Raw genomic sequence first — 12,979 nt, 5'->3', positions numbered from 1 at the left:
GCCATCATAGAAGAGTAGAAACAAGGAACTGCGAAAAAAAGACTGTGCTGGAGTAACTAAATAGGTCAGGCAGCAACAGTGGAGAACATGGATAGGTGATGTTTTTTGGATTGGGACCCTACTTCAGACTTCAGCTGTCCTTTGCGTTAAAGAAGGGTCCCGACCTGAAACATCACCTATCTATGTGAGTTTGAAGAAGAACTCCAACCTGAACCATCACCTATTTAAGGTAGATAAAAATCGCTGGAGAAACTCAGCAGGCGAGGCAGCATCTATGGAGCGAAGGAACCTAATTATGTTCTCCACAGATGCTATGCTGCCTAACCTGCTGTTACTCTTTATGTCTTTTTTGGAGGAAGACTATTGTGACTTTTTTAAATAATATCTAAAACAAGTCAAGATAATTTCAAAAAGTCCCCCCCTGTCAATCACCCTGCGATTCTGGTCGGTTCCAGTTACTACAAAATCAACTCAAACACTGCTTGTGAGCCAAAAAGAAATGATTTAAAAAACATTAAAAAAGGCAATTACCAGAATCAAATTTTATTCTTGACAAGAAGTTTGAACTGACAGATTTATGAATCTGACCCACACAAACTGTTGCCCCGCAACATTGATTACAGTGCGAGTCGGGTCGGGTTAGGTAGGCTCAGGTTGCTAAAATGGGCGTGGAAAAATGCCCATGATCCCCTCCATAGCGTACTACACATCAGTCCATTGCATTTAGCAGGAGTAGTCTATCTTGCTCTGCTATAAGATCTTTGGTTTTAGTGGGGTTGTCATGCAGTTATAGGTCGTCGATCTAGTCGTAAGTAGTTTTAGTTAATCGCCTTTGCTGACCGGGCGTTTTGATTGGCTCATTGTGGGAAAAAAAACATAAGCACGAGTTTTCAGAACCAAAGAGAACCGTCCGGTAATGTTAAATGTCCGCTAAACTTCACAGCTGTGTATCTCTGGTTTATTAAAAGTTGTCTGGCTTCTTAAAAGTGTCTCCACTCCTTCTGCCCCCTCCCCCCTCTTTTAAACGACTCACCGTACACTGTGTTAGCCGTCTTAACCTTCCTGTTCATCGCGGTGTGTGTCTGTATCACCTTGGCTTTGCACCGTGTGAATTTCAGAAAGTGCTCCCTCCCCCCCCTCCCTTTCCCTGGCTCCCGCCTTTTCGATGTGTTTGTGTGTGTGTGTTCCACTCTGACACTCACCGTTCCAGTTCCCGGTTTTTCAGGCGAGTGAAACGTCCGCTGAAAAATCATCTAAGTGGGACAGGCCCTATATGTTGTTGTCATAGCAACGTCTTTGTCACTAACAAAAAAGAGAATTCTAATGATCGCCTTTTGAAGTTGGAAAATATGGAGAGGCCGATTTAGAATTCAAAATAAAATGGCAACCTCGTGAGAATAGCACTTGAGATCAGAGGGAGAGGTTTTACATTTCTTTTATATAGTCAAGCAATGAGCAAAGGCAGATCGGTGGCGCAGCACTAGCGTTGTTGCCTTACAGCGCTTATAGTGCCAGAGACCCGGGTTCAATCCTGACTACGGGCACTGTCTGTACGGAGTTTGCATGTTCTTCCTGTGACCGCGTGGGTTTTCTCCAAGACTCCAAAGACATACAGGTTTGTCAGTTAATTGGCTAGGTATAAATGTAAATTGTCCCTAGTGTGTGTGGGATAGTGTTAGTGTGTGGGGATCGCTGGTCGGTGCGGTCTGATTTCCGCGCTGTATCTCTAAACTATACTGAGGGCAAAGTGTGTCATACATTAGGGAAATACTGAAAAGGACTTGAAAGGCAGGTCTTTTATTCCCTGGAATGCTCCTTTTAGGTTACTAAACATTATCTTTTTTTTTTTTTTTTATTTTAAAAAAATTTTTATTAGAAGTACGGTAAATTACAATACTACACAACACATATATCTTAATACATTTTTTGTACCGCTTCATTATTTTTTTTTGAGCTTTAAGAAAAAGATAGAAGTAAAGAAAGTAAAGAAAGTGCGCAAGAGTCGTGAAGTGCAAGAGTTTTTGGAAAAGAAAGCCCCTTAGAAAAGAAGTTAGAGAAGGAAGTGAAGTGAGAAAGTAGACCCTAGAAAAGAAAGAAAAAGAAAATAGGAACAATCGCTCTATTATAACATTAAACTACGCAGAAAGGGGACCACCAACCAAGTCTGTTTTTGTTGTTTTACCTCCCGTTACCAGGTCCTGATACCATTTATTTATTTATTTTTTTAAATTACTATTGCACCTCATACTTGTAATAGGTCCAGAAACATAGACCACGTCTTTTGGAATTGGTCTGCTTTACCTGCTAAGAGGAATCTCATCTCTTCCAGATGTAATGTTTCAAACATATTTGATATCCACATTTTTATAGTTGGTGTGGGCGCATTTTTCCAGAATTTAAGTATAAGCTTTTTTCCCATTATTAGCCCGTAATTAAATAAATTCTTCTGAAACACGTTTAGTTCAGGGTTACCTTCCGATATTCAAAAAAAAATCCATTCTGGTTTTGGTACCAGTTTTATTTTGATTAATTTTGGAAAAATATCAAATATTTCATACCAGAATTTTTGGATTTTTGTACAAAAAACAAAAGAGTGCGCTATGGTAGCTTCTTGACATAGGCATTTATCACAAATTGGTGAAACATTAGGGAAGATTTTATTTAATTTAGTTTTTGAATAATATAATCTATGTAATGTTTTGAATTGGATGAGCGTATGTCGTACGTTGATCGAACATTTATGCACCTGTAGTAAATGATTATCCCAGCTCTCTTTTGAAATTTTTATAGTTAATTCTTGTTCCTAATCTCTTCTAATTCCATCTGTTGTGGGTATTTCTATGTTTAAAATGATATTATATAGGTACGATATTAGATTAGCTGATTCCGCCTTTGTCTTCATTGCTTCATCCAGTAAATCGGAAGGCATATTATGATAGTCTTTTGTGTATTTTTTCAGATAATCACGAATTTGAAGATATTTAAAATATTGGTTATTTTTCAAATTATATTTCAGTTGTAGTTGTTGAAATGATAATAATTTTCCCAATTCATACAGATCTTCGAGCGTTTTGATTCCCATTCTTGCCCATTGTATAAATGATTTGTCTATGATTGATGGTTTAAACGATGGATTATTGACTATTGGTATTAAAAGAGATAGGTTTCTTAATTTTTAATTCTGTTTTATTTGTTTCCATGTTCTAATTGTGTTATGTATAATTGGATTTTTATTATAATTTTTATTATTCAAATTTATTGGTGAGAGGATAGTCGCTCCTATATTACTCGGGGAGCAGTCCCCTTTTTCCATTACCATCCAGTCCACCTGCTGGGCAGAATTGTCCAGCAGGTGAATCATATTTTTAATATTTACTGCCCAATTATAATACATAAAATTAGGGAGCGCTAGACCCCCCAACTCTTTTCGTTTATTAAGGTGTGCTAATTGTATTCTATGGGATTTATAATCCCATATAAAATTTGTAATGTCTGAGTCCAATTTTTTGAAAAACTTTTTTGGGAGATATATAGGTATTGTTTGAAATAGGTATAGGATTTGTGGTAAGAAAATCATTTTTATAGCATTTATTCTGCCTATTAAGGACATCGGAAGTGTTTTCCAGAATTTAATCAAATTATTTAATTTCTTGAGTAAGGGATTATAATTGGCTTTAAACATATCCTGGTAATTTCTAGTAATTTCAATTCCCAAATATTTGAATTTTTCTGTAGCTATTTTAAAGGGGAATTTCCAGAGATGTGTTGAGTCTTTTGGTTTTATCGACATAATTTAACTTTTGTTCCAATTTATTCTATATCCTGATAAGGATCCAAAGTCCTCAATTAAATTTAATATGTTTGGTATACTCATTTGTGGTTTTGTGATGTACAGTAGTACATCATTGGCATATAGGGATATTTTATTATTTGAATATTTTGTATTATAACCATAAATATCCGGGTGTGTTCTTATTTTTTCAGCAAGGGGTTCAATTACCAAAGCAAATAACAGCGGTGATAATGAACATCCTTGTCTATTGCCCCTTGATAGTTCAAATTTCGAGGATAATATATTATTAGTTAATATTCTAGCCGTAGGTTTGTTATATAATAGTTTTATCCATGCGATGAAGTTCTCTCCCAATTGGAATTTTTGCAATACTTTAATCATATAATCCCATTCTACTTGATCAAACGCTTTTTCTGCGTCCAGTGAGATGATAGATAACTCTTGGTCGTGAGATTTATGTGAGTGCATTATGTTAAGCAAACGTCTCAAATTATTGAATGAATGTCTCTTAGGTATAAATCCTGTTTGATCTCCATTTATTAGTCTACTAACGTACCTGCTTAGTCTACTGGCTAGTGTTTTCGCTATTATTTTTTGATCCGTATTTAACAAAGCAATAGCTCTATATGAACCTGGTTCTTCTATATTTTTATCTTTTTTAAGTATTAATGTGATCGTTGATTCTGCTAATGTTTCGGGTAAGCTTTGCTCTTTAAAAGCATATGTATACATTTTCTGTAATCGTGGGGTAACTATGTCGTAAAAGGCTTTATAAAATTCATTACTGAATCCGTCTGGTCCTGGTGTTTTTCCATTCTTTAGTGTTTTTATTGTGTCTTCTATCTCCTTAGAAGTAATTTGTGCTCCCAGTTCCTCTTGTTCCCTCAATTCTAATTGTGGGAGGTTACAATTTTCCAGAAATTCTGAAACTTTATTATTATCTATTGACGTTTTAGATGTGTATAGATTCTGGTAAAATTGAGCAAATCTTTTATTGATATCCTTGGGTAATGTTAATAATTCCCCTCTATCTGATTTAATCTTTAGTATTGCATTCTCTTTTTCCCGTTTTTTCAATTGGCGTGCTAGAAGTTTGTGGGGTTTGTCCCCGAATTCGAAGTGTTCTTGTTTTGTAACTTGAAATAGTGTTATAACTTTCTCTGACAATAATTTATTTAGCTTGAATTTCAATAGTAGGATTTTATTATGTTTATCCATAGTTGGATCTTTAGCATTATCTGTATCTAATTGTTTTATTTGTTCTTCTAAATGTCTTTGTTCATTCTTATTCTTTTTATTTTGATAAGCTTGAAATGAAATAATGACTCCTCTAATAAATGCTTTGAAGGATTCCCATAATAGCGTGGGGGATATATCTGGTGTATCATTTATCTCAAAAAATAGTTCCATCTGTTTTTTTAGATATACACTCCCTTATGGGTCTTTTAAAATTTGCGGATTAAACCTCCAGAACGATTTATTCATAGACATTCCTTCTAATTTTAAAACAAAAGTTAACGGAGAGTGGTCTGAAAGCGCATTAATGTGGTATTTAGGGTTCATAGTATGCGGAATTAATTTTGTATCCACAAGAAAATATTCTATCCGTAAGTATGTTTTATGCACCGTTGAATAAAACGAATAATCCCTTCCCGTCGGGTTTGCAATCCTCCACACCTGCTATATTTGTGTTTTCCATATATGTATGTAAGAGTTCACTGGTTTTAGATTTCATATTACCTTTCTGTTTTTGCATCGATTTATCTAAATAAGGGTCTAAAACACATTTAAAGTCTCCTCCAATTATAACATTTTGATAATTAAATTCTGCAATTATATTCAGAATTTTATTAAAAAATTGAGGGTTATCAAAATTGGGCGCATATATGTTTACCAGCGTAATTGGCGTATTATTGATCTCTCCTGCTACTATAAGGTATCTCCCTTCCTTATCTGAAATAGTATTCTTTGATTTAAATGGAATTCCTTTACGAATAATGATTGCAGTACCTCTGGATTTGGAAGTGAATGAAGAGTGAAATGTTTGGCCTATCCAGTTCGCCCTCAGTCTCGTCTGATCTTGATGTTTAAGATGCGTTTCCTGTAGAAACGAAATGTCCGTGTTGTATGATTTCAACTGAGCTAGTATCTTGCCCCTTTTAATAGGTTCATTACTAAACATTATCAAAATGTCTTTTGATCTATCTGTTCCACGCACACCAGCTCGATAATAATAATAATAATAATTTTATTTATAGAGCACTTTAAAAACAAACATAGTTGCAACAAAGTGCTGTACATCACTAATCATTGACAAAAAAAAAAGTTAATACACACCAAAAATAACAATCAAAAGAAATAGTAGGAAAAGACATGTAAAATAAAGAAACATCAAAAACACCAAAAACAGAAGCAAAGTCTCAGGCACGGTCAAAAGCCAGGGAGTACAAATGTGTTTTAACACTGGATTTGAAGATGGACAGTGAGGGGGCCTGTCTGATGTGCAACGGCAGGGTGTTCCAGAGTGCCGGAGCAGCAACAGAGAAGGCTCTATCCCCTCTGAGCCTCCGACTAGACCTCGGTACCTCCAGGAGCAGCTGACCAGCTGACCTGAGGGACTGGGCAGGAGTGTATGGGTGGAGCAGCTCAGAGAGGTAAGGCGGGGCGAGCCCATTTAGATATTTAAAAACAAATAACAGTATCTTAAAATGAACTCGAAAGTGCACCGGGAGCCAGTGGAGGGAGGCCAGAATTGGCGATATGTGCTCCCTCTTTTCGAGTCCCTGTTAAAAGGCGAGCAGCAGCATTCTGAACCAACTGGATATGTTAGAGTTGTCCCACATTCAGGGGAAAAAGGAATATTTCAATGTTTGAAATATTATTTCCCACGGTCAGAATCACTGCAGACTTATGCAACAGTAGTATCAAATATTTGGTATCTTTACTGCTTTGGAGGTTTAGTTTATAGATACAGCATGGAAACAGCCCCTTCTGCCCACTGGGTCCATGCCATCTGTCGATCACCCGTTCACACGAGTTCTAAATTATCTCACTTTCTCATCCACGCCCTGGACACTTGCGGTATTTTACAGAGGCCACGAAACCCACAGTTCTTGGGGATATTGGAGGAAGCCGCCCTATAATGCTACGCTAGTGACTTCATTCTAATCCTACTTTCTCCTTTCAGCCACGTATGGATTGTACCAACACACAGATGGAAGGCTTGACTCAGAAGTTGACAAGAAGTGAATCAAAAACGATCGCAAGTATTTTGCCTTCTACATTCCTAAATATCTTGCATTCATCATTCTTAAGTATTGTTTGATTGAAAGACACAGCCTGGGTACAGGCCCCGCGTCTCACTGAGTCCACGCCGCACATTGATTATCCGTTCATACTAGTTCCATGTTATCCCGTTTTCTAACCCACTCCCTACACACTGGGGGGCAATTTACAGAGGGCCGATTAACCTACAAACCCACACATCTTTGTGATGTGGGAGGAAAACAAGGAGGCAGATTATTATCTCAATGGTGTCAGATTAGGAAAAAGGGAAGTGCAATGAGATCTGGGCTTCCTTGTACACCAGTCACTGAAAGTAAACATGATGGTACAGCAGGCAGTGAAGAAAGCTAATGGCATGTTGGCCTTCATAATGAGAGGATTTGAGTATAGGAGGAAAGAGGTCCTTCTGCAGTTTTACAGGGCCCTGCTGAGACCACATCTAGAGTATTGTGTGCAGTTTTGATCTCCTAATTTGAGGAAGGACATCCTTGCTATTGAGGCAGTGCAGCATAGGCTCACGAGGTTAATCCCTGGGATGGCGGGACTGTCATATGAGGAAAGATTGGAAAGACTGGGCTTGTATTCACTGGAATTTAGAAGGATGAGTGTGGATCTTGTAGAAACGTATAAAATTATTAAAGGACTGGACAAGCTAGATGCAGAAAAAATGTTCCCAATGTTGGGGGAGTCCAGAACTAGGGGCCACAGTCTAAGAATAAAGGGGAGGCCTTTTAAAATGGAGATGAGAAAAAACGTTTTCACCCAGAGAGTTGTGAATGTGTGGAATTCTCTGCTACAGAAGTCAGTAGGGAGGCCAATTCACTGGATTAATTTAAAAGAGCGTTTGATAGAGCTCTTGGGGCTAGCGGAATCAAGGGATATGGGGAGAAGGCAGGCACGGGTTAGTGTTTGCTGATGATCAGCCATGATCGCAATGAATGACGGTTCAGGCTCAAAGGGCCAAATGGCCTCCTCCTACATCTATTTTTTATGTTTCTATGAAACCTCAGCACCCAGAGGAAACCCACACGGTGACAGGGAAAACGTGCAAACTCCATGTAGACAGAACCCAAGGCCAGGATGAAACCTGGGGATCGGGTGCTGTGGTGAAGTGATCTGAATGAATATAGAAGGGAAAAATAAACACAAATGCTGGAGTAACTCTGTGGGTCAGGCAGCATTCCTGGAGAACATGGATAGCTAACGCTTCGGGTTGACACCCTTCAGAAGCCAGTCTGGTTCCGTTATTCCCAATTGACTTTGCAGAAGAATCACTTGTTTCTTTATCAAAAATCTTTTTACAGCATTTAAAAGATAAACTCATAGAAGCGGAGAGAAATGCTAAAGAAGCCTTAGAGGTCCGCCAGAAAGAAAAGGTAAGACTTAGGACGTTAGGAATCTTGTTGTTTAATTAGAAAACGTGAATAATGAATGTACAATAATTAGTTTAGTTTTGTTTTCTTAGTTTAGAGATACAGTGCGGAAACAGGCTCTTCGGCCCACCGAGTCCGTGCCTACCAGTGATCCCCGCACACAAACATGATCCTACACACACTAGGGACAATTTTGCATTTATATCAAGTCAATTAACCTACAAACCTGTACGTCTTTGGAGTGTGGGAAACCGAAGACCTCGGAGAAAACCCACGCAGGTCTACTGCTGCGCCACTGTGCCCCTGTTGATGCTTTAAATAGTTAGCTGATGCTTTAACTAAATGTAACCTCTTTTCCAGGATAACTCGCTCTTTGCAAAGCAGCTTTCAAAATCTGTTGAAGAAACAAGAGCACGTCTACAGAGCCAGCTTAGGAATAAAGAAGCTGAGAGTGACAGATTGTTAGCGCAAACACTTGTAAGTTGAATTGCAAAATATGACAATTCTTAACAGGATGGCCACAGAAACATAAAATGGCACAGAACGGTATCCTCCGAAACATTTTGCAGGTACTTAGTTCAGAGTTTGGAGATACAGCGTAGAAACAGGCCATTCAGCTCACCGTGTCCGTATCGACCAGCGATCGCCCGTGTACACTAGTTCTATCCTGCACATTAGGGACAATTTACAGAAGGCAATTAAACCACAAGCCCACACGTCTTTGGGACGTGGGAGGAAACTGGAAAACGCACGCAGTCATAGAGAGAACATACAAACTCCATACAGACAGCACCCGTAGTCAGTACACACGACTATAATAAACTAAACCAAAACCATTTGTTGAAATGTCCCTTAGAAAGTTGTTATTGTATCCATGCCATGTAATCTGTGACTGTACTAATCATATTCCCTCTATTCATGTTTAGTTTAGTTTAGAGATGCAGAGTGGAAACAGGCCCTTTGGCTCACTGAGTCCGTGCCGACCAGCGATCCCTGAACGCCAACACTATCCTACACACACTGGGGACAATTTATGATTTTACCATGAGAAAACCCACACAGTCACGGGGAGAACGTACAAACTCAGTACAGGCAGCACCCGAAGTCAGGATCGAACCCGGGTCTCTGACATACTGAGGCAGCAGCTCTTCTAGCTGCACTGTGCCACCTTTAATCCTCCTCACATTTTCCTCAGCTAAATTTATCAATGTAAACCCTTCTAATTACTTATATGAATATCAGTCTGAAGAAGGGTCTTGACCCGAAACATCACCCATTCCTTCTCTCCAGTAATGCTGTCTGCCCACTGAGTTACTCGAGCTTTTTGTGTCAATCTTCGGTTTCAACCAGCACCTGCAGTTCCTTCCTACACTAGATAGAAAGAGTTCCTTGTGCTTTCTTCACCATTCTACAAGATTTATCTCAGCACCTGCCACATCACATGGTATTAGACCCTCAGATAGCACCTAGAGTTCGAGTCTGCGTCTGTGTGAGGCAGCAACTCTACCACTGAGCCACCTGTATCAGAAGTCCCTTTCAACACTTTCACCCGTGTATGAAGGATGTGATCTGTGGATAGTGGGCGAATTGTCAACCTGTATTCAATGTTTCAGAGATCTGAGAGGACAATAATTGGCCAGCAGTTGCAGATTGAGTGCCTCCAGACACGGTTGTCAACTGCGAAGGAAAAGGCCAAAGAGGACAAAATTGTTTTAAAGAAGGCAACACGAACTCAAAAAAGAAGAGCGGAGAGATTTGAAGCTACTGTAGAAAGCCTTCATTCTCAGATGAAAGACAAGGTAACTTTTAGACTTTAGACCAGACTTTAGAGATACAGCGCGGAAACACCGTGTCCGCACCGCCCAGCGATTTCCCCGTGCACAAGCACTATACTACACACCATGGACAATTTACAGTTTTACCTAAACCATTTAACCTACAATTTTACTTCGGAGTCACGTGAGTGACTACGTGAAGAACCCACCCAGTGCGCAGGCGCGGCATTACGCCAGCAGTTGCAACAGCGGCGGCAGCTGGAGTCAGGCTCTTCAGCTGCAGGATAAAACAAGGCCTTCAGGTAAGTGTTTTTTTGTTGAACAGGAGAAAAATTGCGAGTATGGCTACTAGGAAGCGACTCGCTAAGAGAACTGGTGCCTGCCCGACTCCCCCCCGAGGAGGGTTCGATATCTGGGCGGCAGCCACTGGCGGCGGGACCGCTTTTTGAGCGCTCCCCAACACCTGAACCCGAGCCGCTCCCTGTGCCGCCGATATCAACACCGCGCACAGGGAGGAAGTCCACTCGGAAAACGGACCGGCCGGTGGTCTCCGATTCATCGGAGGAACAGGACGAGTCTCCCCCAAAAAAGCGGAGAGACAGACGCCTGAGCTGCATGAGACAGCTCCTCGAGCAAATGCTCGAACAAGAGATGCAGGACAAGCATCCTCATGGAGGACGGGCTTATGCTTCCTCTAATCTGTCACCACACCCCTCTGCTCGCTCTTTATTCGAGGTTAACAAGGGAGGCCAGGGCTGGGCTGGCTCACACCAAGGGCAGGCGGATGACTGCACAAGCATGCCAGGGGAGCAGGAACAAGAAGAGCTGCTGGGTGTTGTCGGCCACTACGCGGCACCTCCACGAGCAGGGAGAATACTGGAACCCAGGATGGCAGCCAGTATTAATCAGCTTTCAAATAAAGCCCTGCAGGAAAAAGTCATCCTAGTAGCTCTAGAAAAATACACAGCACCTCAAAATTGCAAGGCGCTGAAAGTTAAAACCGTCAACGGACAAATCTGGAGCCAGCTGGGACAACAAATCCGCGCACAAGAGCTAAAAATGCAGCGCATTCTTAAGCTCCACACAGCGGCTATCACCGCCTTCGCTCGGTCTACAGAGAACACCGATCTGACTACCTGCCAACAGGACGTACTAGCACTCATGTGCAATACTCAGTACGAGATAAATAACCTGAGGCGGGATAACATCAGACCTGCAGCAGAAACCGAGGCACTGCTGTTTGGGGCCGACCTAACCAAAAGGCTAAAAGAACTAGAAGAGGCAGCCAAACCTGTGGGCCTCATGAGGGCAGGCCGAGGATCGAGCAGGACACAAACACCCAGCTGGCAGCACCCCTCGGCATCCACCAGCAAATATCCACGAACAAGGACTGGTGAAAGCTCGGGGACCGCTACACATTAACCCCAAAGGTCTTTTTTAGACAGTGGCCCAGAGCGGAACCCTTGGAAGATGCACCGCCCTACGACAGCACCGCCAACAGGACAACAGAGCCGCGCCTACAAGAAAAGACAACTCCAAAAATGAGAATAAAACTTGGCTGGTTCCTGTCAACATATGCTGAACAAGGGTGCTCTACTAACAGGTGGGCGATTACACTTGTTCAAAAAAGCTTGGGGTACTGTCACAAATAACAAATACATACTCAACAGTATTAGTGGATACAAAATTGAATTTAAAACAGGCATATTACCGCCGGTTCAGCATATACCCCAAAGGGTATTTCTCCCCTCTGAGAAAGAGAAACGGGAAGGACAAGCTGAACTAGAAAGGCTCATGTCAAAAGGAGTCATTGAAAAGACCAGACATGAACCATTGGAATTTGTATCAAACATATTTACCAAAACCAAAAAAAGATGGTGGATGTCGCATCATCATTGATCTAACATCACTAAATAAATCTGTTGAGTATATACACTTTAAAATGGAGACATTTGTCACTGCCAGACAACTGATCTCAAAAGGATACTTCATGGCAAGCATTGATATCGAAGATGCTTACTATCTAATACCCATACATAAGGATCATTATAGATACCTAAAATTTATCTGGATGGGGCAACAATGGCAGTATAAAGCATTGCCCAATAGCCTAACCTCAGCCCCCAGGTTATTTACCAAAATACTAAAAGTAGCCATGAAAATATTAAGAGAACAAAAACATATAGTCATGGCATATTTGGACGATATTCTCGTATTGGGAAAAAACAAGGAATTAGCTGTGGCAGCAGTTTCAGCTACTAAACAGCTCCTTGAAACGTTGGGGTTCGTCCTACACTCAGATAAATCAAAATTGAAGCCATCAACTACCATGGATTATTTAGGCTTCACTATTAATTCAATCCATATGACTGTTACTCTGCCAAGGGATAAAATGGTTGCATTAGCACAATCATGCAACAATTTAATAGTCAATAAACAACCAACAATCCGACAAGTTGCCAGAGTAATTGGAATAATTGTAGCAGCAATTCCAGCTACACAATTCGGACCTTTACACTATCAAAATCTACAAAGAGCAAAGATACATGCACTGCATCGATGTTCGGGTCATTATGACCGAAATATGTATTTACCCACTGAAGCTATATCAGAACTACAGTGGTGGGCAGACAATGTTTGGCACAGTTTCAGTCCCATTATCATCACTAATCCTAACTTAGTTATCAAAACAGATGCCAGTGCTTTAGGCTGGGTAGCAACTAACTCTATATCCAGCACAGGTGGCAGGTGGA

General features: G+C 40.5%; 1 protein-coding gene across 3 annotated transcripts in view; it reads left to right on the top strand.

Annotated features, from left to right (window-relative positions):
* The window catches only part of LOC129716479 (protein BCAP-like), a 64,715-nt gene that overhangs the window by 13,938 nt on the left and 37,798 nt on the right, over nt 1-12,979 (top strand). For all 3 annotated transcript variants that reach the window (XM_055666344.1, XM_055666345.1, XM_055666343.1), the window contains exons 6-9: nt 6,981-7,055; nt 8,383-8,454; nt 8,812-8,928; nt 10,065-10,250. In XM_055666344.1, coding sequence (XP_055522319.1) covers nt 6,981-7,055; nt 8,383-8,454; nt 8,812-8,928; nt 10,065-10,250 — 450 coding nt within the window. The remainder of the gene's footprint in view (nt 1-6,980; nt 7,056-8,382; nt 8,455-8,811; nt 8,929-10,064; nt 10,251-12,979) is intronic.

This window comes from Leucoraja erinacea, unplaced genomic scaffold (assembly GCF_028641065.1).
Source record: "Leucoraja erinacea ecotype New England unplaced genomic scaffold, Leri_hhj_1 Leri_243S, whole genome shotgun sequence".
NCBI lineage: Eukaryota > Metazoa > Chordata > Chondrichthyes > Rajiformes > Rajidae > Leucoraja > Leucoraja erinaceus.
Note: the sequence above shows the minus strand (reverse complement) of the source record. Positions and strands in the feature narration are given on the sequence as shown.